The 26676-nt window shown below is 38.3% G+C and overlaps 2 protein-coding genes across 2 annotated transcripts; both read left to right on the top strand.

Annotated features, from left to right (window-relative positions):
* The first annotated feature begins 42 nt into the window (after window positions 1–42).
* GOLT1B (golgi transport 1B) lies at window positions 43–11834 on the top strand. The gene is made up of 5 exons (XM_054591358.1): window positions 43–193; window positions 6403–6494; window positions 7648–7826; window positions 8721–8802; window positions 10872–11834. The coding sequence occupies exons 1-5, from the start codon at window positions 169–171 to the stop codon at window positions 10908–10910; spliced, it is 417 nt and encodes a 138-aa protein (XP_054447333.1). The 5' UTR covers window positions 43–168; the 3' UTR covers window positions 10911–11834.
* Window positions 11835–13192: 1358 nt separating this feature from the next.
* SPX (spexin hormone) lies at window positions 13193–26205 on the top strand. Its single transcript, XM_054590798.1, has 7 exons — window positions 13193–13248; window positions 22127–22148; window positions 22598–22678; window positions 22937–22994; window positions 23604–23666; window positions 25130–25213; window positions 26072–26205. The coding sequence occupies exons 1-7, from the start codon at window positions 13193–13195 to the stop codon at window positions 26128–26130; spliced, it is 423 nt and encodes a 140-aa protein (XP_054446773.1). The 3' UTR covers window positions 26131–26205.
* Window positions 26206–26676: the final 471 nt, after the last annotated feature.

Below are 26676 nucleotides of genomic sequence, written 5' to 3'. Positions count from 1 at the left end.
GGTTTAGCCAATAGAAAGCCGTCTTGAAGCTGGGGTGAGGGTGTCTGCGTGTTTCCGGAAGACGTGGCGGCTTTCCCCTGGGCTGTTTCCCGGCTTCATTACTCCTGATTTTGCTTCGCATCCTGGGTTGCTCGAGCTGCCGTCGTCGCTGTCCTCCCGACTGCAGCCATGATCTCCTTAACAGATACCCAGAGTAAGCACCTTCCCCGGGTCCCCACCTTCAGCCCCGGACACCCCTTGCTCGGGCTGGGTCTCGCCCTGCCGCTACCCCCCGTGCGGGTCAATGAATGAAGCTCCACGTTGGGGGCGGCGGCCTGCGAAACCTCTCGGGCTGTGGGAACCTGTACGGCTGCCTTGAGAGGGCGAGGGCTGGGCTTGGCAGTGGCGGACCTAGCCAGGGAATAGAGTCAGTGGGGTCTGGGGAGACGCCCGAGCCGGGGAAGGGGAGCTCTCGCGGAGGGTCTACCTCGCGCCCGCGCCGCGCCGCTCTCCCACCCGCGGTGAGACGGGCGCTTTGTTCCTGCGGACCGCCGCCGGGGAAAGTTGGATTGGCGGCGACCGCGGCCCACTCTTGAGGACGTTTGTGGACAGGACTGACTTGGGATTCTCTGCAAGTTACTGGCTGGTTGTCTGGGAGGAGGTATTTTAAATGTCACTTATTGTAGGCTCTTTTTGAAAATATGTTCGCTTAAATATGCTGAACACGCGCCTTTTGCCAGCAGTGGAAATAACCTTCCAAAAAATCCCTTGAAATGACTTCACTTATCTACCAGCTAATGCTTCCACAATAGTAAAAAGTCACTGTGTTGATTAAAGGATTTCTTCTGTTGGTATTGTATGTTGTGCTTTGTAGCCTGTTTTATTTTTGTAGCATCTCTTTCTGCCTGCCTCAGAATTCTGTAGACCTGGCTTTAAGGTTGGCGTTGCTGTGTTTCCTTTTCTTTCAGTGTGACATTCCGACTTTTAGATTCCTGTGTGCCAGTCTTAATTTGTCTTCACGTATCTGCCCAGCCCTGCGCTAGCTACCCTACCTTTGGACGGTAGAGATAGATTTTTCTTTTTATCCCATTTTGCTTTTTCAGCCACACCTTTTACTTCTTATTCTGGATAGCTTGGAGTTTCAGGATGTTAAGAATTAAACAACCTATTGAAAGGAAAATAGCACTGCATTGAAAGTGCTCCATTTTAAAGTGGAGTTCCAAGGCTTGGGTTCCAGTCGCGCCTGAGTTGAACCTCCCAGAGCGTCTGAGGTGGTGCACCTGCACAGCCACCCCCGTCAGGCTCCCTCCTTCCCAGGACTGGCCTGAGTCTGCACTTCGGGGCCACCTGCCCTGGCCCTTTTTGGTCGTTTGGCCTCATCTCTTCTGACCAGAGAAAATCTAAGTGTAGTCCTTTCTTTCTCTCTTTCTCTCTCTTTCTTTCTTTCTTTGTTTCTTTCTTTCTCTCTCTCTTTCCTTCTCTTTCTTTCTCTTTCTTTCTCTTTCTCTCGCTTTCTCTCATTCTCTTTCTTTTTCTCTCTTTCTTTCTTTTTTCTTTTCTTTTCTTTTCTTTTCTTTTCTTTCTTTCCTGTTATAATAAAGACTACCAGTTGTATAATGGCATCTTCTTTCAGTTTACCATGTGCTTTCACATAAATCATTGCACTCAATTCTTGTAGGAGCCCTGTAAGATAGAGAGGAGTGTATCTCTTTTATAAATGAAAGGAGGCTCAAAAGAAATTCAATATATGATCATAAGTAAAGTCACAGAAATAAGACTTGATCTCAGCTCTGTTGGCTTAAACACTTTCGTTCTTTTTACTCTATTAGCATATAAAAGATGATACAAACTTTGAGATCTGTCTTAGCAGGATGAAATTCTTTCACAGCCAAAGTAGTTCCAACAGTAGGTAGACATTTATCTTAGAGAATTAAGCATTTTTTGAAAATTTTGTAGGCTATTCAGAGCCTTTTTTTTTTTATGAGACACCATGCTCTGTTAAATTAAAATTAGGTTGCCCAAGGAATTGTATACACAAATTGCTAGAATTTATTTCTAACTCCAATTACTTGAAGTACTTAAACTTTACATAGTTTTCCTATCTAACTGTAAAATATTATTACTCCCATGTGTCTGAGTTTCTGATTATTACCTAGATATAAATATGAATTATCCTGTACATGGACATTCTTTGATGTTGAAGACTTACTATAGGGACAAGTGCCTCATTTACATCCTTCCAAAAACAAGAACAAGAGAGTTGGGTCGGAATATGGGCAGAATGGGGAGCATTTTCCTCTCTTCATTAAGTTGATGAGGAAAATGCCATTATGCTCTATGCTGCTCTTTTGCCAAGTGATTTAATTAGGACAGTGGACTGGAACACAAAATGATTAGTGAACCAAAGCCCTTTGGACTTCAAATGGTGTTTGTGTGTATTTAACTCCAGGTATATCATTCTAGTGATTTTCCAAGATTACTCAGGGATTCTGATTCTGGGAGAGGATGACCAAGTACTGATCAAAGTGGAATAAACAACAATTTGTGACTGTTTTAAGAAATTGTGTAACAGCACTCCCCTGACCCCTCATAAAAACACAAGGTTTATCAAGTGGGACAGAGTGGGGCTCTTCCCTTGCTGCCTCTAAATCTTTACTTCATTATATCATATAGCCTGAAATTCTACCATAATACAGTTAAGTTCAATTCAGTTGCTGTTCATTTGAGTTCTTTATTCTTACATCTTCTATTTTTTTTAAAGGCATACAAAGAAAGACAGTGCTGCTTTAAAATATTTAAGATCAGATACCAAAATGCTAACAGTAAGCACCATTGGATTAAGCATCTTTTCTTATAAAATTTCTACAATAAGCTTTTTGTTTTAGACATTCATTTTATTAGATTGCTTTTATCAGATTGTTCGTTAAACACACACAATGGCAAGAGGAATAAAGGTTTGATAGTGCACAAGAGGAAGAGAAATTTATTTTACTGGATCTGATTCTGGTGGTGAGAGGGCAGGCCTATGGGTTTGCAGACATAGGAAAGAAGGGAATTCTGGAGATTAAGAAAAAGGCACAATGAGACCAGTTTGAGACTTTTGACCCCATCACACTAGGAATACTTGGCAACATCACGCTAGTGCCAGTTTTGGAAAAGATGTTACAAAGATCTGCTTGACTACACTGGATAAAGTCCTAGGAATGTTTCGGTTTACATGTTACAGTTGTTCATACTGTGCAGTCTTATACTGGATTTGAATGCCCAGCCTGACCCCACACCACCAAAACCTGTCCTCCATCACCCTCGGGACTTGCCACCCCGCTCTCTTCTGCAGATTTCTGTGATCAAGGATAAGTTGCAAATCTCTGAGTCTTTGGTTACCCATGTGAAGTGTTGGACTGGCGCTACATTTTACCTCATAATTTGTTAAAGGAATTACAATGTATTTGTATAATGTATTTATATAAACATTTCATTAAGTGTAAAACCATATTTAGACATTGTCCTTTTTCACTACAGTAAATTTCTAGTAGCTTTACTTACATCTACTTAGTTATGTTAATAAACTAATTATATTAAACCTGAATCAGCTAAAGATGCTTCCCCCACAAGTTCAGTGTATTCTAATGACCCTGAGCTTCATTTAACAAAAAAAATTTAACCTAAAAGTCCTGTGGGAAGCGGTATGGCATAATGGTTAAGCACACAGACTTTGGTTTCAAATAGACCTGAGTTCAGATGCTCTACGGGAAGGAAATTGTGGCTTTAGGCAAATTAAGTCAGTTCTCTAAATGTCAGTTTCCAGTATCTCTAAAATAATGTAATTAATGACACCTACCTTGCAGTAGTATTGCAGTAGTATTGGGAGCATTAAGTAATATAAGGCATGTAAGTAAAGTACCTTATAATGGCTAATTCTGCTGAATTCTCAATTATATGGCAATACAAATATATTGCCATATATTTTCCTTTCTGAACAAACATCTTAAATTTTTTTATGTAATCATTGCTATAGTTTGTGAAAAGATAGAAATGTCATAGTCATTTAACTCAGCTGCCAGTGATTAAACCATAAGTACTCACTGGTTATTAAATGGGATTTTACTCTCTCTTATGTCCATATTTTCCTCTGGGACGTTATGTCTGCCATCTAAACAGTTATTTTGGTCAGTTCTTTTAAGGCATTTAAGCATGAAAGTATCAGCCTCAAACTTTCATGGAAATTAGCATCTGTGGAATACACTTACCAGTGTATTGAATACAGTTACCAGTGTATTTTTAGACAGGTACCTGAATTCTTTTAGAGTAACTTTGGGAGAAAAAGGTAGCTGGAATGGAAGGCAGCAGTTAACTGTAAATTGAGGAGATAGAGGAATTAGAAAAAGGTATATGATATAAATTTGCAACTCATCAAAACATTTTACATGGCTTAAAATTTTTTTTTAAGTATCCATAACCAAGATTTTAGCTTTCTGGATCTGAGGCAAAAAAGTTAAGTAACAGATCAGAAATCACTAATAGTGTATTTAAAATTGTTTATCCAAAAATACTATGTTTTCTGCCTTGATTAATTATTTTATGCAGATAGTGTTTCTGGGTGAAATGAAGATTGGTAACTTTTTCCTGAAAACAAAACTAAAATGATTAAGGAGGTGACTTAGTGGATTGATTGTGCTTTGTAGTATTAATGGAAAAGTACAACTGTAACCTTAGGAAGTAACATTCTTCAAACTAGAAAAGATAAGTCCTGGAGAATGTAAAGGCAATAAAATTTTTAGTTTTATATATGGACTTCAAAGCTTACACTTCGCCCACCACTGTATACATACTCAGTACTTAGAACAGTTGCTGGCATCTGGGAGTTGATCAACAATTCTTTGTTTTTGAATGAAAAAGCAAAAACTCAGAATGTTAATATTAGGTAAAACAGTATTCTTTGAAACTTTGGAGAGGTGGCTTCAGAACTAAATATGTGAATAGATTTATAGTTGGGATAAATTTGTAAAAGATAAATTCATGATAAGCCATTAGAAGTTAAAAGTGATACTGAACCTTTTGAAACTTAATTTTTGAGGAGACCGCTCCGTGATTCTCAAAATATTTCCTGTTGCCACTGGATTGAAGAATATTGTACTGACCTACAGTAGCAATTTCTAATGGGTTATAGAAGGAAGGAATTTTAGAGGGGACAGAAGGAACTGCAGATACTGTTCATATAAATAATAGTCATAGAATTTGATAGGAGATAAATAATAAAAGTAAACCCATATATTTATGTCTGATGCCAGAGGGATTCTTGGAAGGGAAAAAATATATGACCAAAGGTTTAGAATCCTGATTTATCTTTCTCTATTATGGGTATGTTTGTAAGAAATGCTCTGTCATATAAGAATTAGAAATTTCCATTTATATTTTAAATTTCAAGGTAATTTGCTGGTGTTAATTTAATTTGTTATAGATCTCAGTGGATGTCATTACAAAGTTAACCTGCGGTTGTTATCAGCGGAAGTGAAGTCTTGCAGTGTCACAAGGAAAAGAATTTCCTGAGACCTGCATGGGAGGGTCGGGTTGGTTCCAAAGTAAACTTTATTGATGATGTAAAATTAAGGAGGTTCCCCTTCTGACTTCCCAATGTCCGATCTGCATCTGTCTCGCCGTGGAAAATGTCCAGTCTTGTCTTCAGTAGGGCCAGAATAAAGGCCTTTGCCCAGAGTTTCTGCTCCCTATTAAAGTGCAGTCCCGCCCAGCATCCAGCTAGTTTAGCAGGTGTTTCCAGCTGCTGTCCATTGTGGCACTGAGATAATTCAGGCCCCCTCCTGGAGCCTGTTTGTGAAGTCCACACGGTCATGGCCCATGAGACTGGATAGGGCCACATGGCCATGGAGAAAACAGGCGAATGCACCGTGCAAGCGTGGGTCATAGGAGGGGAGAGAGAGAGAGAAAGAGAACACACAAGCTTCTTTGTTCCCCTGGGATTATGACCAGGAATTTGGGTTTGGGACGGAGCAGGTGCTTTTTCAAAATGACCAGTCAGCTTCCCGATTTTCTGCATGATTTTGATAGGTTTACACCCCCTTGTTAGACTGACAGGCCGCTATGGTCCAGCACCATCCCCTGTGCCCCTCAGCCATCTGATAGCGGAGGAGGGAAGGGAGGACCGTTTCCCTTGGCAGAGAAATGCTATGGTCCCCTGGGGTGTGAAGCTGTAGCCTCCTGACTAAGCAAGCAGGCTCATGTTCCCTCTTTTATTAAGCTCAATGTCTAAATCCCTTTGCTCTCTTTACTTGGCTAAATACTGATGATAACACACTTCAGGGAACCTTTTTCTTTATATCAGCCAAAAGAAAAACTGGAAAATTATCTTAGTTTACAGAGATTTTAATGTTTTTTCTATCCCTAACCGTATAACTTATATTGCAGAAATTGGAATGGGATTAACAGGATTTGGAGTGTTTTTCCTGTTCTTTGGAATGATTCTCTTTTTTGACAAAGCACTACTGGCTATTGGAAATGTGAGTTTTTTAAATATATATTTTAACTAACTTCATAGGAAAATGCTAGCTACAAATGAAATCTTGCCTGCAATTAAATTTAGGGGAAATAATTCACTACTATTTGTGTAAAGATTTCTGTTACATTGTTTCCATCAGGAATGAAACCTGTTAGCTTTCTGTTTAAACAGCAGGTAAACACTTAATGAGGTTTTCTAATCCTTGACTATGTTAAGTGTTTAATATATGATTTACAAAATAGGTTAAATCAAAGCTGCCTCTAAAGAGTTAAAAATAGGTAACTTGATAGCCCCCATTAGATATCTTTGAAGTGTACGTTACCATTGGGCTTTTAATTGCAAATTGGTAAATACAAAGGATAACAAAATTGTTCAAAATGGATGTTTTAATAAATAATATAAACAGCATTATTATCAATATGAAGTTTAACCTTTGACTTTTAATCAATATTTATGTGAAATATTTTTCACTAAAAAAGTTAATAATGAAAGGCAAGGATTTGGGAATAAAACTTGGGGGAAAACAAGCTTCTAATAGATCACCATTTCTTTTCCACTATCTGAAAACATACAAAATATATGTATATTTGAGAACACATGGCTATAATTTTATTACTGCTGCCACCAGATATTCTGGAATCAGTAAAACTAGAATCCTTTTCCTGGCTTTGTATGTTTTCTTCTGCCACCTTGGCCATGTCAGTATTTCTCCAATCCACAGTAGCTCCTGTAGCCCAGGGTGAAGTTTGCAGAACCAGGAGTACCTTCAGGTGACATACTGATGGTCAGCTTCCCTCTTTTGTCTTGCCATTCATCTGCTTGATGAAGCCATCTCCACGTAACTAACCCTAGGAAAACCACTGCTGATGCAGATGCCGGTTGGTAAAGTCTAGTAATCATTCCTTGTTTCTCTTTTTCTCCATTTAATCAAGATAGAGGAGGATAGAGAAAAGTGCAGCACTACTACAGCTTTCACATCCTTAGCCCACTCTTTGGTTCTGCTTCTTGGTGTGCATTGTAGTTCTCTCTGGCCAGTTGCACACATTGAAAGCCAGATGTGCTCCTTTTTTTATATTTAGCTTTGACCTTGCTTTTCAAATGTATGCAGTGTGCTTACCTACTTTTTCTATGTTGCATTTTTTTTTCTTCTGTAGGTTTTATTTGTGGCTGGCTTGGCTTTTGTAATTGGTTTAGAAAGAACATTCAGATTCTTCTTCCAAAAACATAAAATGAAAGCCACAGGATTTTTCTTGGGTGGAGTATTTGTAGTCCTTATTGGTTGGCCTTTGATAGGCATGATCTTCGAAATTTATGGATTCTTTCTTTTGTTCAGGTAAGGAAGTCATTTTATTTTTTCTTTTTCAATAAAACTGTATGTCAAATAATTATTTTTAAAAACCCAGATAGTTTAACCAGCATGATTAAGAAGACTGTAATTTTCTTGAATGGATTTTTGTTTACACTGAATCTTTTATTGCAGTTTTTGATATTTTAATCAACTATAAAATTTTTATCAGATGTGGATAATTGCCTATGTAAGGGTATGAGTTATCTTGGAAAATATTTTCAATTTAATGAAATTCATTTTATTGGCCTTTTAAGGCACTGTCTTTATGTTTGCTATTGTCATCAACTAAAAGTGATAGATATGTAGATAGAACCGGCATTTTAATATGCAGAACCTGATACTGCATAGTTACTGCCACTTGATAGCAATTTCTTTAGTGCTTATACATACTAGAAAATGTATCATATACACTATGGGAAATTTTAATCAGTAAATATTTTACAAATGCAGGTTACTAAGTGAATAAACAATACTATGCAATGTAAAAAAAAGAAAAAACCTTTAAGTAAGATTGGTTTAATAATTTATTCAAGAAATGTATATATCAATGCTTTGTTGTTTGTCTCCCGCATACCATATTGCCCACAGGGGATGTAAATATGAATTAAGTGCCAAATCCGCTTTAGAGAACTTGTCATGTAGAAAATAGATAAAGATACTAGTAGGATATAGTAGTAATGCCGTTGTAAGTATATATGCAAAATTTTATAGGAACATAATTCAAGAAGGAATCAAATCCTGGGAAAGGTGAGAAATGCTGAGTGAAGTTTGAGTCTCTAAAAATATTCAAAATTTTGACAGACTCTTTTTGCTTGGTTAGCAATGATTTCGGTAATAGAGAACGCGCACGCACAGAGAACCATTTTCTCTTTCTCCTAGGGGCTTCTTTCCCGTGGTCATTGGCTTCATTAGGAGAGTGCCAGTCCTTGGGTCCCTCTTAAATTTACCCGGAATTAGATCAGTAAGTATACCTGTATTTAAAAATATAATTTTTAAACCATCAAAATGATCTTTGGTGCTCTGTACTTTTAGAAATTGGAGTAATTGAAGCATGATTAATTGATGTTTTTATTACAATATAAGTGGTTGTATCACATAGATCATACATACCATGAATACCAGAAAAAGTAACCATTGGTAAATCTATAAAACCTGACATTTTGTTACACTGTATTCATTTTTAATATTTTCTCTATTTTTTAATACAATTCGGATTGATATGCTATGCTACCTTTCACTTTGAGAGTTCAGCGTACTTTTCAGGTAACTTTTATATGATCTCTAATTTCAGAAGCAATAATGTAAAAATGACATCATTATTTCTCATGAATATTTTCTTTCTTACACTGTCTCACCAAATGAGGTGCATGCAGTAAGACAATTAAATGAAGCAAAATTATAGGGAAAGTCAGATGATGAAATTCTGTGCCCAGCACTCTGTGATTTGAGTGGTCTTGTCAAATCTGTTTTTCCAGTGTGGGCCTAAAATTGTTTAGAATTTTGTAGATGTTTCTAGAGATACAGTCCATAGCATTTATCACATTCTCAAAGAACTAAAGGTACCCCACTGTAAGCCTAATTTTAGTTTTATCCTCATGTTAATTTTAAGTCAGAACCTTACAGTCCAGGTAATCTGCATGTTAGAAGTTACCTTTGAAGAGAGAATGTTGTGCTTTCTCGCTATCTCACTTCACCTTAAAATTCTAATGAATCCATGAGTACTTTCAGAGCAAGTTTTAGTTTTAGTGTGCCAGTTACCTATTTGCCATAATATAAAATTTAAAGAGAAGATGTTGGAACCTAGACTTAACAGGGGTCTATCCTGATTTTATTGGCATTAACCTCCAAACTCATACAGTAGTGTTGTTTACACTTAGAATGGTGTTTGAATTTACTGAAACTTTTAGGATTGTAATCGTTATTCGTGTCCTTAATTTAAGCATTCTTCAACATTTGCATAAATGAATACCCATTCTGTTTCCTATTATTATTACTTCATTGTAATAATGCTCAAGTAAAAAAAATATGAATAATGAAATGAAAGAATTAGATTATGCCCTGGCTGGTGTGGCTCAGTGGATTGAGTGCCGGCCTGCAACCCAAAGGGTTGCAGGTTCAATTCCAAGTCAGGGCACATACCTGGGATGTGGGCCAGGTCCCCAGTTGGGGGCGCTCAAGAGGCAAACACACATTGGTGTTTCTCTCCCTGTCTCCCTCCTTTCCCCTCTCTAAAAATAAATAAATAAATAAAATCCTTAAAAAAGAAAAGAGATAGGTTATGGCTAGGTTTTGATGGTATAACAACCACTTTGGTTACTTGTAGTACCTCCACTATTATTTTGTTTCAGTATTTGCTTGTATCACCCATCTGGATTGCTGGCAAAAGCCCAATTGCTTTATGTTTGGGGTGAAGTAACCAAAGTAAACAACTGCTTACATTAATATGTGTTAAAACCTATATTAAGTAATTATAAATTTATGCTTACATCATTACATCTATTATTAATGTCTCTGTCACTTTAGGTCTATAATCCAGATACACATTTAAAGTGCTTTTAGTCAATAGCTGGTGTTAATTATTGATCTTAATGGAGTTAAATCTGTTTGTTCAAAGACTACATAGGCCCAGGAGAGATCCACAGTAATGGTCAGTTAAACTATTTTATTGGGTTCATTAATGAATGAATGGCTGTGACATTTCACCTTTTTATTTTATTATTTTTTTGTTAAGCTATCAGTGTTAACCTCATTTTATCCAATTTTCTTATTCATTGTGTTGCATTTCTCACATTGCACCGTAAAGTCATATGTAGAACATGTCGTGCAAAAACAACTTTTAGAAAAAAAAATTTTTATGCACATTTATGTATCAGAAGATGGTGGTGAGTAGTACTAGAGTAATCATTGTTGGTCATACCTTAAATTTCCACAAATCTTATTAAAGCTGGATTAAATCAACATTTAAAATGTTGATGTAATATTTTATAATGCCGAAGGCTTTCTTTTAATTATTTGTTTTTCTTTTTGCAGTTTGTAGATAAAGTTGGAGAAAGCAACAATATGGTATAACAACAGTGAACTGAAGACTCACTTAAAATATTGTATTATTTATAAAATCCTTTGAAGAATATTCAGCACAAAATTAAATTACATGAAATAGCTTGTGATGTTCTTTACAGAAGTTTAAAATGTATATCTACAAAGTACCACAGCAGATAACAAAGAAGCAATGGAAATAGGCTTCTTAATCAGGTGATCTAAGAAGTCAGCAAGAAAACTGAAGGAGATGAAGTCTGTTACAATGCATAGTGATATTCTTGACCTAAGAAGTCAGCAAGCAAACTGAAGGAGATGAAATCTGTTACAATGCATATTGAAGCTCTTTCTACAATGTGTAAAACACAACCATCATTAGAGAGCTATGGTGCCTGACTCTTTTGTTTTTATTTTGAAGGTTCAGGAACACCCACCCATAGGCATTTGCTTTTTAGAAATGTCTACTGCAATTGAAAAAATATTTCCAGTGTTACAGTGTCCCCAAAAGTGATGCATGAGTTAGACTGGATTACATGATTGGATTATGTTATTTTATTGTATTAAAACCAAGGAAAACCCAGTTTTGATGTATGAATCACTTTTTTTTGGTAAACATGTGGTGAAAATAAAACTTTTGTGATTCTTTTGAATCAATATTTTAAAGCCAGCTGAAAATCTGAAGTAGGTATTCTCTGTTGGAATATGCAAAGATCATTCTTTACTAGCTTGATTTCTAAATTATAGCTGACTAAGCACATCTTGGGTCAGCAACATGCTCTGGAAATACTCTTCTTAGGAGTCTAAGACTGCATCTGTATCTTTCATTACATGTAGGCATTTAACAAAAAAAATTCTTGGCCATGAAGTAGTCTATTACATAGCTTGTCGTATTGAGTAGTCTTTTATTTAAGATATAATTGATGCAAACCAAATGGATTTTCCATGTCATGATGTAGTTTTTTTCCTTCTACTTAAAAAATATCAGTAGTTCATTATGTTTTTTACAAACTAAAATAACTATTGGTAATGTTTACTTAAGACGTAACATGTTAAAAGGTTAAACATAAAGCTGTTTTTTAAGGGCTATTCATGTAAGCTGAGTTTTCCCTTATTTTCAGTTTTTTCATGGCGTAAAATCAGTATGTATGCTTCATATGATCACTCTTCATCTTGAGTCAAATATCTGAGTTCACATACTGAGGTTATTTTACTCTAATTAAACTGGTTATAGTTTCTTAAAAATATGACACTAAAAAAATAGCGTGGTGTTCTTTTCTACTGTTGCTGCTTGGCAGAGAGTAAAAAACTGGTTGTTTCTTCAGTAGTTTTCCACAGTGGCAGGTTTTGTTGTAGACGTAGGAACACATTTCAACGGCCATAGGACTATTTGTTTTACCACTAAATGATTGCACTATTTACTTTTTTTAAACAGTTGCAAAGCTTTTTAACACATAAAATCATAACTGAAATTTGTGCTTTTTATGTACAAACATGACTACAAAATGTATTCTGGTCTATGTTACTTTTACTTAAATTCCTTGATGCACAGAACTCCCAACCTTGCTTGTTTAAAGAAAGAAAGACTTGGTATATTATCTAATGGTTCAGTCTTGTGGATTACTGTCTCTTTGGTACTGGCATATGATTTAAGAAATAATCTGTGAAAAATAGGTGATATTGACAAAATGAGACTCCTACCTCAATAGTTCATGGAATAATAAGAGACCTAGTATTGTGTCTAATGCTTTTCAAAAAAGTAATATCCTCATGTGGAGAGTGTCAAATATATACATATTTTGGGGATTGACTTACATAAGTTGCCCTGTAGGAGTTGTTATATGTATTTTTGACTGACCCATATTATTTACAAAGGCTAGATAATTATACCTTTTTAGAGCAAGAACAATATCTGTTAATGTAAGGAACATCTGTTATTATTTAACTTCTTTGTGGGCATGAATTTCTATCAAATGTTCTTTGCACTGTAACAGATGTCTTTTTCAACAATCTTATTTCAGAAAGCATCCTCAGACAGGAGCATGTAAAGGTTTTGCTCATCTCCCGGTCCTTAGTAAGATTGAGAGGCTGGAGCACTTCTCGGTTTGAAACCCGTCCATGGTTAATCTCAAATGTGAGTTTGGGACTGCAGGGCAGCTTTGTATGTTTGTTATTCAGAGCCATTGAAGAGGCTCTATTTTGAAACATACTAATCCTCCACTATTTCAGTTTTTCTAAAATATACTGTTTCTTCCTTTCCAAAATTAATCTTATGTCTCAGTGACAAAAAAAAAAGTACTTTGATTATTGCTATAAAGATGGAAGAAGAGGTCAAATTCTACTTAGCCTTAAGTGTTTCTGGCATTGTTCAAATGTATTTTCTGTAACAGAAACCTTATTTGGAATGTTTTTCTTTTCCCCTCATTAGTTGTAATTCCTAGAATACTGCTGCTTTAAAAAGTCTCCCAGTCAGACTATATGATCTAACAACTCAATATTGTAAATACACTTGTCTTATCTCTCAATAAAAGGGTACTTTTCTATTAATTGGTGGTTGTCTTAGCTCGGGCTGCTACAACAATTCCACAGAATGGATGGCTTACACAGTAGACAGTTCTGGATGCTAGGAAGTCCAAATCAAGGTGCTGGCATATTCAGTTCCTGCTGACTACCCTTTTTCTTGCAGATGGCTGCCTTCTCGCTGGGTCCCCACCCAGTGGTAGAGAGAAAGCATCTAGTCTCTTCCTCTCCTTTTTTTAAAGAAACATTTTATTTTTAAATCATGTTTATTCTATTACAGTTGTCTCAATTTTTCCCCCTTTGCCTTATTCCATCCATTCCACCCCACAGTCAATTCCCACTCTGTTGTCCATGTCCATGGGTCATTCATACATGTTCTTTGTCTAGTCCCTTCTCCTTTCCACCATTGTCCTCCTTCCCCATCCCCTCTGGTCACTTTCAGTCTGCTCCATGTTTCCTTGCCTGTGGTTAATTTTGTTCGTTAGTTTATTTTGTTGAATAGATTCCAGTTAGAGGTGAGATCGTATGGTATTTGTCTTTCACTGACTGGCTTATTTCACTTAGCATAATATTCTCCAGTTCTGTCCATGTTGTCACAAAGGTAGGAATTCCTTTATTTTTTTTTTAAATACAGATTGATTTTATTTATTTTTTTAAATGTCAAGACCCATTATAAAATATTGAAAAGTTTAAATCCATTATAAAAGTCTCAGCAATCATGATACCAGCACAGAAATAATTAAGTATGTCAGTGAAATAAAATGAGCATTCTAGAAACAAACATGTATCTTTCTGTCTAACATGATTAAATTGATATTTCAAATCAATGGGGAAAATAAGGCTTATTCAACATATAAGGAGCATAGACCACTATTACTTGAAATGAAACAAGTAGCCTTATTTCACACAGTATACAAAAAATAATCAGGTGAGTTAAAAAATCAATATGTAGAATCTAAGGAGTTTTAGGAGAAAATACAAAATAATATTTTTCTTACCCTGAAGTAACATTAAAACCAGAAGCTATAAAGTAAAATATTGACAATATGACTATTAAACATTTAAGACTATACAGTAATATTCATGTAAAAAAAACTTGAAGGCCAAATAATACAATAGGAAAGTATTTGCAACGCATCTATAAAAGGGTTAATGGTTGGATTGTTTTTTTAGGGGAGAAATTCTACAAACATTTAATCAAAAAATGGATAAAGTATACCAAAAAGTAACTTAAAGCTTTTTTTAAAAAAATAACAGAAACAGACAAGAAATGTACAGAGGTTTAGTTTCAACAAACAACAAAATAATTGTCAATCAAATTAATAAGTTAAAAATATTGGTATAATCAAGTATTGGTGACTGTGAAAGGAACTGGGTATTCATAGACTCTTTTTTCTTCATCTTAAAGCAGTCCCTTTAGCATATTTTGCAATGCTGGTTTGGTGGAGATGTATTCTCTTAGCCTTCCTTTGTCTAAGAAGCTCCTTATTTTGCCTTCCATTTTAATTGAGAGCCTTGCTGGGTAGAGCGGTCTTGGTTGCAGGCCTTTGCTTTTCATGACTTGGAATATTTTTTGCCATTCCCTTCTGGCTTGCAGTGTTTCTGTTGAGAAGTCAGCTGCTAGCTGTACAGGGGCTCCCTTCTATGTTACTACCTCTTTCTCCCTTGCTGCCTTTAGGATTCTCTCTTTGTCTTTGATATTTGCCATTTTAATGATGATGTGTCTTGGAGTGGACCCTGTTGGGTTCCTCTTGGATGGGACCCTCTGTACTTCCTGGACTTCTGTGACTTTTTATCTCCTCCAATTAGGGAAGTTTTCCATCATCACTGTTTCAAACATTCTCTATCCCTTGCTCCTCCTCTTCTCCTTCTGTTATCCCTATTATATGGCTATTATTATGTTTCAGGTTTTCCTGCCTTTCCCTAAGTACCTATTTGTTCTTTTCGAGTCTTTTTTCATTTTCTTGCTCTTTCTGGAAGCTTTCTTCTGCCTTGTCCTCCAGCTCGCTGATTCGATCCTCTGGTTCATCTAGCCTGTTTTTTATTCCTTCTCCTGTGTTCTTCAATTCAGAAATTGTATTCCTGATTTCCTCTTGCCTCTTATTGATAGTTTCTATGTCCTTTTTCATGCTGGTATAGTTTGCAGTAAGTTCTCGTACTTTCCCTGTAGTTTTTTTCTGTGTAATTCTGTCTGAGCTCACTGAGGTCATTGAGCTTCCTTAGAACTGGCGTTTGGAACTCATATCTGATAGTTGATTTGCCTCTATTTCATTTAGTTCTCTTTCTGGGGAACTCCTTTCCCTTCGACCAGTGGTGGGTGGGGGGGTTTCTTTGTCTTCCCATTATTTGTGGGACTCTTCTTTTTTGCTTCTGCTTCTTAAATTGGTCTTGATTTCCTGGCTTTGTGGTGTGAACTTCTATGGTAGGACACCGCTGTTTTTTTCTTTCTGGATCTGCCTCTGATAATGTCAGCTGTTGACCCTGCCTGACCTTAGGTAGTCCGTTTGAGACTTTCAGAAATCTACTGTCTGTGCCTGTCTCCTTCAGCTGTTAATCTAATCATGCTGCACTCAGCAGTCTGGCTTAGAGACATCATAGGGCGAGGCAGAGTTCCTCCTGGGGGTGGCGTTATTGGGTCCTCTCATGCTGCTGCCACTCAGGAGAGTGGTCTATCTGAGCCAGGTGGCTGCTGCCATATGGGGGATGAGCCAGTACTGGGATCCTGCCAGCTACTCTCAGTTCTCTTGCCAAAGCTTCTTTCCCTAGTCTCCCCAGGTGGCCCCAGCGCACTCTGCCCTTGCTTTTGTGGGAGACCAGGGTACATGGCTGCAAATAAAAATTTATGCATTGGCCCTTTAAACGGCTCTTTGCGTCTCTAGCTGCCCATCTCTGTCAGAGAACAACCCTGCCCTCTTTACAGCTGGCTGTTATCTGGGTACTTTTTAGGCTCCAGTGCTGTAGGCTGGAGATCCCTTCTTATGATTTAGAGCCTTCTCAGGGGGTTCTAACTGGCCATTTCAATATCCTTCTGGTGCTGCTGCCCTTCGGCACCCCGTCAGCCTTCTTGAGTCTATACCGCACTGCTTACCAGTTAGGTTGTGCTAAAACTGATTCTAATGTCTCTCCTCTTCCTCTTCTTATAAGGACACTAATCCCATCATGGATGGCCCCTTTATGCCCTCCATGGAGGACCTTCATGCCCTCAACTAAACCTAATTACCTCCCAAGGCCCCACCTCCAATTACCATCACATGAAGTGTTAGAGCTTCAACATAAGAATTTTGGGGGGATACACATTAAGTTATAACAGTGGTCAAATGTATCGTTATTATGACACTAAAAATTAAATTTAGCATTATACAATAACCCACCATATTTTTTTAATCAGCCTTATGTGCAATTTTCTTTTTTACAAAAAGTTCATCGCATCTTTCATTTCCAAGTTGTATATACATAATCAACTAGAAATGGACAAAAATATGGGCAGTAAATTTAGCAGTTAGTGGAGCAAGCTTAAATATTTTTTCCTCAAGATGGAAGTAATATATATTATCTAAGTATTTGTGACAAATAAAAACTACTTAACATCTGCAGTGTCTTGGAAGTAAGATCTTGATCATAAATTTTGGTAAGGCCAAGAAAGAAAAAAAAAAAAAAAAAGGAACTCGCCCAGTCTGCCACTTAAGGTACTCAATGAGTGTTTGTTGAATACAGTTAAACTGCAAGTCTTGACTATTATCTGATGAATGTAAAATCTTAAATGTGTTATTAAATATCCAGCATGTCTTTCTAACTTTGCCCTTGGGGCTGAAAGGATCCAATGTCTGCCCTTTTGTTACCTGTATCCATGTAAGAGGTTGTACACAGAAGTAACATACCCCCAAGTCCTTAATAGATCGAGACACTTCCATGACCTTACCTTTACTACCTCTCAAGACATAATTAAAAGGTCACCTCTATTCATCTTTCTTGACCCACTAGGCCAAAAGAGCTAGTCCTTGCCCTCTTCTAGAACTCTCCATTTGTTTTGTCTTTGATCTGGTTATAGAAAAAAGATTCTTGAGGTTCAAAGCCTTAAGTAAAAGAACAGTGGTAAAGACACTGGTCCATGAATGGGATGTTTTATTTTGATAGCAGGCCTTCTCAGTGCCCCCTAAAGCCCTTCCCAGAACTGGCAGCCCTTTTGGGGGAATTACTTTTTACCACCTGTTTGTGAAACAAGTGGCCTATGGCAAAAAGCGGCTCTGGCACGGAATAAAGCCAAAGTAGGAAACTGAACCCAATGGCTTCATTCATAATATTCCAAAATCCTCTCTATTCTTTCATCAAAGAAATAATTTGGATACTTTAGTATCATAATAGCCACATCGCCCACGTAACTTGACCCAAGATGGGAGCTGTTTTCTATGTGAATAATAATCACTGACCTTGTAAGAATGCAGTTTCAACCGTGACGGTTATTTTTAAAACCGGTCCTGAGTACCCTCCAATCAACTAGAAAATTTCAGATAACATCAGCTATGCAGGCAAAATGGTCTCCATTGAATATGCCTTTTTTAAAAGATTAGGATCCAATTTGTTCAATGCCCACTGCCTGGTCAGCAGAATAAATGTCAGCAGAAAAAAAATTAGTCATTTTATCCATCCATTTCATTATCAAATAACTTTTCTAGGCCCATCTCTAGGTTTAGACCTATAAAAATCATAAAACTTCATGGTTTAACAAAAATATTTTATTGGAAGTCAATGTCCTTTTAGAACAAACACATTCTGACCTGCTACTTTGGATAAGACTACAATATTGATAATATGTCAAAACCATTCTCTTCATTTGTGCATATTCTACCAAGAATGACAGCTTTGACGTCAAACAGCTGCTTGTGAATTCATTAGCAAAGCTGTTGTAAACAAACCACACTTGTTTATTTTTACTTAAAATTGTAAATTCCAAACAGTTTAAGTGGTGATTCATTTTCCTGTTCCTCTTTCTAAATTCTGTATGTGTCTGTGGTATGGACAGAGGAAAAAGACATTTTACTTGTCTGTTAGGTAACCTAGTAGTTGGAGTTCATTTAAGATTTCATTTAAATCATAAATACATGCATACTTTATTACTCTTTACAATCTCTTGAAATTAAGTCCTAAAATCTAATATTTAAAGGAATTTAAGATTTTACCTGGTTTTGGTGTTAACCTTTTAGTTTTTCAGTTTTGGGTTGTTTTTTTTTAAATCTTTCTCTTCTCCTAAGACAGTAGGAAAATCACAGTAAGGGATTTGGCTTTTTCTTGCTTATTCTTTAAAAGGAGTAAATATTCCTCAAGTTTCCATCTACAAACTACTTTGTGTATTCCATTCTCCTTTTACTAACCAAACTCCAGTTTTCTTGTCTGCACATGACAATGGAGTCTAAATATCAAGTGCCGCAATCCGCAATCCCGATCTCTCTTATACAGAGATCTGCAGGTAGCAACCAGCCCCTCCCACCCCAGTCCCCACCAAACTCATCTGTTCTCTCCCCATACTCCAGTATTTCTACAGCTAGCCATTCTCCCAGCCACACCGATCTAAGCTTTAGCTTTTATCACTTCTCGCAGATTCTAAAGCTTTACTACTCAAAATGTCCAATGATCAGTAGAGTAGCATGCACCAGCATCATCTGGAAGTTTATTAGACATGTAGAACTTCAGGCCCCACCCCAGCTGTACTGAACCAGAATCTGCTTTTTAGCTAGCTTCCCAAATGACTCATTAATACCTGAAAAACTGCTCTTTTAAAAGAAAGGGACCATCTCTCTAATCCATGGTACTTTAGCATGTGGTGGGCACTCAGGTCCTTGTTCAACATCTGCCAGTGTATATAACCATTTCAATGGAGTGTTGACATACTTTGGATCCTATCCCTCTTGCCTTTTATGTACTTTTTTGCAGTTCTCTTCTTCATCATCCATTTCTCCTTTTCTACTAATCATCTCCATCAGAATACATGTCCTGTGATTGGTTTCTTAGTTGTCATCAAGAGAAATGAACAAACTGGACTGACTTGAGCAAGAGGACTTCATTTTAAGGACACTGGAGGTGGGAACACCATTTGGAATCTGCTGTTAGCACTGTAGACAGTATTGCCCCCACAAACTCAAGCTTACTACAACCACTGCAGCACCAATGTTTCTTCTGACCTCCGCTTGCTTCCAGTGTAGCTCCAGGTTGCCCGTCTGACTGGGTACCTCTGATTGGTGAAGCCCGTGTCATGTGCCCACACCCTACCTTTTAGGGAGGCTGGGAAAGTGAGGAGCTGGCATTTTCAGATTCTACAAAAGAAAAAAATGTCTCTGCCCACCACCAAGAGTTATAATTTAATCATTCATAAGTTAGGAAACTTTAGGATCTCCCTAAAAATAAAAGGGTTCACCCCTGGCTGGTGTGGCTTGGTTGGAGCTTCGTCCCATAGACTAAGAAAGTCATGGTTCAACTCCTAATCAGGGCACATTCCTGAGTTTCAGATGCAGTCCCCAATCAGGAGTACATATGAAAGGCAACCAATCAATGTTTCTCTCACATCAATGTCTGTTTCTCTCTCTCTCTCTTTCATTCACACACACTACCTCTATCTCCCTCCTCTGTCTGGAATCAATGGATACATTCTCTGGCAAGGATTAAAAAAAAAAGAAAAACTTAAAAATAAAATTAAAACAGCCTAGACCAGTGTGGTTCACTGGTCGCTTAGGCAACGTCCCTCAAAGCAAAATGTCACCTGATCCATTCCTGGTCATGTCACATACCTGGGTTGCACATCTGGTCCCCAGTCAGGATATATACTAGAAGCAACCGATCAATGTTTCTTTCCCACAATGGTTTCTCTCCCTCCCTTTCTCCTTCCTTTCCTCTCTCTCTCTCTACATTAATTAATTAATTAATCAATTAAAAAAATAAAAAGATTCAGATATTACTGAGGCCCCCCAAAATAACACAATTTCACCACACTCAAGTATCTTATCTTTAAAAAATATTCATTTTTCCTTTTCCCCCTTTTAGTGAAATTCCTAAAAGAGGTTGTCGATGCTTGTATGTATTTTCTCATATCCCGTTCACTTTCAAGCCAAACCAATCTAGTTTATGTCTTCAAAAATCATCGTATTCCCAAATTCACTGTACACTTCTCAGTTCCCATCTAGTTTGACCTTTCAACATAATGGATATTCTCCTGGCTTCCACTGCCTCCTGGAATTTCTCCTTTCTTTCTTATTGCCTCACCTCAGCTGCCTTACTGGCTCTCCCTCTGCTTATTTTCTGTATATTTATTGTCGTAGCTCTGTCCCTACCTCTCTTCTTTAACTCCATTCACTCCCTAAGTGTGATCATTCAATCCCAATCCTTTTCCTGACTTAAAATTCTTAGAATTCTTAAAACTGATAAATTCTGCCTTTAGAAAAGTATCTATAGGCTGGTGACCTCTTTGCTGAGCTCAGTAGAGTTTTGCATTTCTAATTGCCTACTTCCCACTTCTACCTGTATATCTAACATACATTTTAATTTTAAAAGGCCCAAAAGACAACTCAATTTCCCTCTCTTAACTGCTCCCTTATGAAGTATCTCCAACTTCAATATAAGATTTCATCATTCACTCTGTGTTTAAGCCAAAAACCCATGAATCATCCCTAATTTATTTTTGTCATACTCTCATGTATCCACAAGTTCTGTATTTTCTGCCTCCAACCTTCACCCCAATTCATTTACAGCTTTTCATTCCCTGCAAGTACCACCCAAGCCCAAACCATCATCATCTCTTACTTACAACCATATTCCTAAATAACTGGCCCATTTCTCCCTCTCCAACCTCATTTCAAAGTGCTGTCCTCTGTTACCCATACAGCTCTGACGCCATTGGTTTCCTTCCTATTCCTCAAGTAAGCCTAGCTCTTTGCCATCCCAAGATTTTGCTTTACTTTCTTCTGCCTGGAATACAAATTCTCACTCTAATTTATCACATGTCTTATCTCACCTTATCCTTCCGGACCCATTCCCCTTGACTTTGACCTTCTATAACATAGCCTGCCACTTTCCTGATCACATCATGTTGTTTACTTTTACTTGATAAAACATTCTGTAATTATTTTATTTACCTGTTTACTAGTTTAGAGTGTTTCTCCCCTAAGGGATAAGTTTGATCAAAGAGGATACTGTGTCTTTTTCATGCATGGCTGTATCCCTTGAACTAAAAAAAGGAATACCTAATGCATTGTAGGCATGCAATAAATATTTGTTAAGTAATTGAATGGATAACTAAGTGAATAACTAATGTCAAATTCCATTGAGATTCCCTAACCTTTTCATTTCTGCCCAAATGATTCATCTTGAGTCATCAGTGATAACTTGACAGCTAGTTATCCAAAATGTTTTCTTACTTTATTTAGTTTTGATTGTGCCAGGAGTTAGTAATCATTTTCCTTGATAATGATGATGATGATAATGCTTTGTGAAGCTAGTGGGAAAAGCAAAGGCAATAATGCTGATTTTTTCAGAATATATCTCTGCTGATGTGGTCAGTATCAATCTCAGCAAATGATGTCCAGCCATCAATCATTTCTCTACTTCCTGCAACTGAATCTTCCTGGAGGAGTCATCAGATCCTCTCACCCTGGAAGACTGACAAGAAATCCCTGTGGACTCCCTAACGCTACTGAAGTGTGAAGGAAGGGTCCTTGACACTAAGATTTTAAAAGCCCCACTTACAGAACAGGGTTGGAAAGCTCCCAGGTAAAGTTACATTTATTGCAGGTTCTGGAAAGGAGCAGACCATGAAGGCAAGTACAGGTTTTATTTACTTAAGACTTTTTGAACTATTTTACAAAAAGCATTAGAGCTTTTGCCTGTTGTACGTTTAATACGCATTTTAGAGGATATTTAAACTATGCCTTAAAATATTAGAATCATTTGATATTACTAAGAAAAAAGTCACTTATTCACGCCATTTGTCATTTGGGTTGTTATGAACATATATTTCTAAATAATTTCTTTAAAAAGAGAACTCTTGGGGATTAAGTAGAAGGCAAACTGGGGAACCCCTGACCCACCCCGTTCCATACTGAGTATTGAAGAGAACGCAGCAAGAAAGTAACGGGTTTGAATTGTCCAGGCGTCAAGAAAGGAAGCATAAGGTCCTACAGACACAGGAATGACTTTCTTTGATTGATGTTTCCTTGCAGGGACTCAGGAGTCTGGCGGCAACAACGCTGGCTCTTTTCCTGGTGTTTTCTTTCCTGGGAAATGCTAGCAGTGCTCCACAGGTAAGCAAACGCAAAAAAAAAAAAAAAAAAAAAGAAACAAAGAAACAAAGAAACAAAGAAAAAAGAAAAAAAATCGATGATCCTGAATATTCTTTCCCTTTATTCCCCTCTTTTCTTTCTGTCCCTCCCTTCCTTTCTTTTTTTTTTTTTTTTTAATTTCTCTATGTCTTTTCTCTCCTTCCATTCCTTTTTGTTTTTTAATAGAGGGCCGGGTTGCACTATCTTATTAACTGCTTTTCTCTTTTCTCGGGGTTGTAGAGACTCTTGGAGAGAAGGAACTGGACTCCTCAAGCTATGCTTTACCTGAAGGGCGCACGTACGTTTGAAATACTTAGCTCCTCTTACAGCAATAAAGGAAGGTCCTTGGGGGTGTATGAGAGCTGCAGGGAAAGACTAATATCAAATTTGTTTCCTTCAATAATCGAGGTCAAGGTCATCCCGGTCTCAGTTAAAGAAGGGAAAGGGACGGTGGCGCAAAGAGGGTGAGGGGTGGGGAGAGGGAGTGGAGGGAGAGGGCGTTGTCGGTGGAAGAGGAAGTTTCTGAAATCCTCCATCCTAAGCAGGGTTGCTAGCTCGTGCCACAGAAGACGACTCTGGGGTTGCTTGGGAAATACTGCACTGGCTGGGTAACCAGCCCGCTGCTCCCAAGTCCCCTCAAGGCGTCGGGCTGGGGTGCGAGAAGAGGAGAGGGGCGCGCGAGGGGCGCGCGCGGCGGGGAGGGGCGCGCGGAACCTTCCTCCAGCTCTCCGCACCTGCGCCTGGCTGCGCCGTGGGCTGCTCCCCGAGCGCTCGGAACCCGCAGCCCAGCGCTGGCCGCCGCGTCCCCGCTTCCCGGCTTGGAGGCTTCGCAGCGCGAGGCGGCTATGGTTTATCCCTGATCGACCCGGGCCCGGCGGGCGCTGAGCCCTGTTGCTCGCCTTTGCAGAGGGACGCCGCTTCATCTCCAACCAGAGTCAGAGGAAGGACCTCTCCGACCGACCGCAGCCGGGTGAGTGACCGAGGGAGCGAGGGGCCGGTCCGGCGAATTAGAGTAGGAGGGCAGGGCGCTCTTTGCTACGCTCGGAAGGAAAGCGTCTCCCACCGGGAAGGACGCCGCGTGGGGGCCGCCCCGAGTCCCTGCCCAGGCCGAGCCCGAGTTGGCGGAGCGCCAGAGCTGGTGGCTCACAACGCCCCGCCCTAAAGGTGACAGCGGCTCCGAGACCGGGGCTGCGTCTCCGCAGGCTTGATTTGGTCGCAGGTGCTGAAAAAGTGGCCTCTGGCCCCTGGTTGTGCAGAAATCCCGGGGCAGTTGAGCTCCGACGGGTAAGGCTGGGTAGAGAGAACTACAGCAGTCCCCAAAAGGTGCCTCTCCGTTAGGACAGGACCTTTACATAGTTTCCTCCTAAACACTTTATTATTATTAAGATAATGATTCACCTAGAAACTTAAAACGTGTGCCTCTTATATTAGTAGAAATAGCTATCAAAATGTTCAAAACCAGAAATAGTTGGTAAATGGAGGCTATAAAGAATGGTACCGGGGACTTTCCATGCCACTGGATTATAAAAATACAATTAACTTTTATAAAATTCAAAGACTGAAATGCTAAAAATAAATAGCGTACTTATTTTGAAAAATACCAAATTCTGTGTTCAGCACATGGTAGGTGCTTAACAAATATTCATTTACCTTTTTCAAGATTGCAGTGTAATTAAGCCTATTTTCTTTGCGAGGGTAAGCTGTTTTCCACTCCAGTTGCTCTTAAATTAAAAAGCATGGTTTGTGCTGAATCAGGATGTTTTGTCTTCAGTCAACTTAGATTTGAAATAATTTTGTATATTTAGCAGATACTCCTTCAGTCAAATAATTGCCTTACACATGGCCAAGAACGTAGATCATCGCAAACTGCTTTGGAAGGAGGGAGAGAGGAGGTTGTCCAGGCTCTAAGCTGGATCACATCCAATCCGTTCTGCCCAGACATACGATATTAAGTTCTGAAGGAGGAAATTTCTCACGGGCTCTTTATCTTAATCCTCTTTGCTTTCATGAAATTTTGTGTTGTATATAGCTTAAATTCTTTTCCATACCCTGTAATACATAACATAACCAATTGTAAGTAATGTCCAAGGGAAGTGTGAAATATTTCAATTTATAAAAACCTCTTCTGTGCAGGGACCCTTTGCTGAGGGATCGAAAATCTGTTTCTTATGAATATTTATTTATTTAAAGATTTTATTTATTTATTTTCAGAGGGGAAGGGAGGGATAAAAGGAGGGAGAAAAACATCACTGTGTGGCTACCTCTCATGTGCCCCCCCTTCTGGGGACCTGGCCTGCAACCAAGGCATGTGCCCTGACTGGGAATTCAACCGGTGGCCCTTTGGCTGGCACTCAGTCCACTGAGCACACCAGCCAGGGCCCGATATGAATATTTAAATGCTATTAGGATCTGTATACATTTTTGTTCCTCCAGAAAAACGAAGTCCAAATGCCCTACTACTAACTCTTCCAGAGGCAGCAGCTCTGCTGTTGACTTCCTTGCAGAAGCCACAAGAAGGTACAAGTATAGTGACCTCTTTTAACAGTAAGGCATAGAAGCTTTCATAACTTTTGGGATTCTGTATTGAGGACAACAAAGTTGCCTTTATTTGTTCAGGTTTTTAAAAATAATTAACAGTTGCCCCTACCCCAGAAATTTACAGAATGTTGATTATCTAAAGACCAGTATGTTTCTCATTAACATGAGTCCTAAGAACATAAAAACATTTCCTTGGTGAGACTGGGGAATTTCATATGAATTCCACAATCCACAGTCTATTGTAACCTTTATTTCTCTTAGAACTCAAAAAGCTCAAAGTCCAACTTCATTATTTTATAGTTGAAAAACCTCATAGAGAGGCCCCAGTAGTGATACCTCGTGCTCTTGTAATCCTGTCCAGCTAACAATGATCCCTTCTTTCTGTCTCATTTCCTCCCCAGACCTGCAGCTTATCTAATAAGGGAATATGTGTAAATGTGTTCCTATGTCATCTTCCCCAAGTAAGATGCATTTTAAATATAGAAAAAGAACCTTGCTGCAAGCCAGTGGTTCTAATGGTGGGTCTTTTAGACCTGAGGGATTCTTAGAGAGAGGCATGTGGCCTTTTCAGGTTCCCACCAAACACACCATGTTACAGTTTCATTCAGTATGGAGAGTTAGATGTGAAATGTGAGTTCCCCGGTATGTCTCAAGCTGAGGAAAAACATATACAACTAAATCAATCAAAACCCGTTATTTTGGGGTGGGTTTTAGTAGCAGAGTGCATGAGTTAACATATCTTAGGAGACTAAATGTTTATTTCCTGAGGTTCTTTTCATCTTTGCTTTTTTAAAAATTTGGAAAGTGAGTTGATTTTATGTAATTTTTTTCTTACAGCTGGGGAAGAAAACTTTGATCAAACCAGATTCCTGGATGACAGTCTGCTAAACTGGTGAAAATATACCAAATTGCATCCAGTTACAGTTCTATCCTTGTTGAAGACATGAACCATGTGAATAAAACTCGTGGACCATTTTTGCTTCATTTGCAATCTTAGGGATATGTACAGCTAGCTAGTTGTATTCTTCTAGTAACAAAAGTAAAGTAGGATTCTTAACTGAGGATATCATTGCCTTTTTTTTTTTTTTTAATTGCATCAGGTCCCATTTAGCTCATCATCTCAGTCATGAATTTTTTAGCACGTTTGCAATTATAAAATTGAAGACTATAGTGTTCTTTTTGTTACAACAAATAGCCTTCCTCTAATCATTATTACTTGTTGGTTTTCTCATTCTGTAACCCACTTGTCACTCAGCAGGGGATCTCCTTCTCCTTTTCCCACCTCCAGGGAGTGTGAGGCGGGAAGCAAGCCTGGATGAGAAAGAGTAGATTGTGATTCTCTTAGCAGTTCATCCAGGACAAGTGAGTTGTTAGGACGGGAGAGAAGAAGGGGCAGCAGGGAAGAAGCCCTGTGATTAGAACACTCCAGTGCAGCAGCTGAA

Source organism: Pteronotus mesoamericanus, unplaced genomic scaffold (genome assembly GCF_021234165.1).
Source record: "Pteronotus mesoamericanus isolate MK-2021 breed Mesoamerican mustached bat unplaced genomic scaffold, CSHL_Meso_final scaffold_21, whole genome shotgun sequence".
NCBI lineage: Eukaryota > Metazoa > Chordata > Mammalia > Chiroptera > Mormoopidae > Pteronotus > Pteronotus mesoamericanus.
The sequence above is the reverse complement of the archived record's forward strand: the minus strand, read 5'-3'. Positions and strand labels throughout refer to the sequence as shown.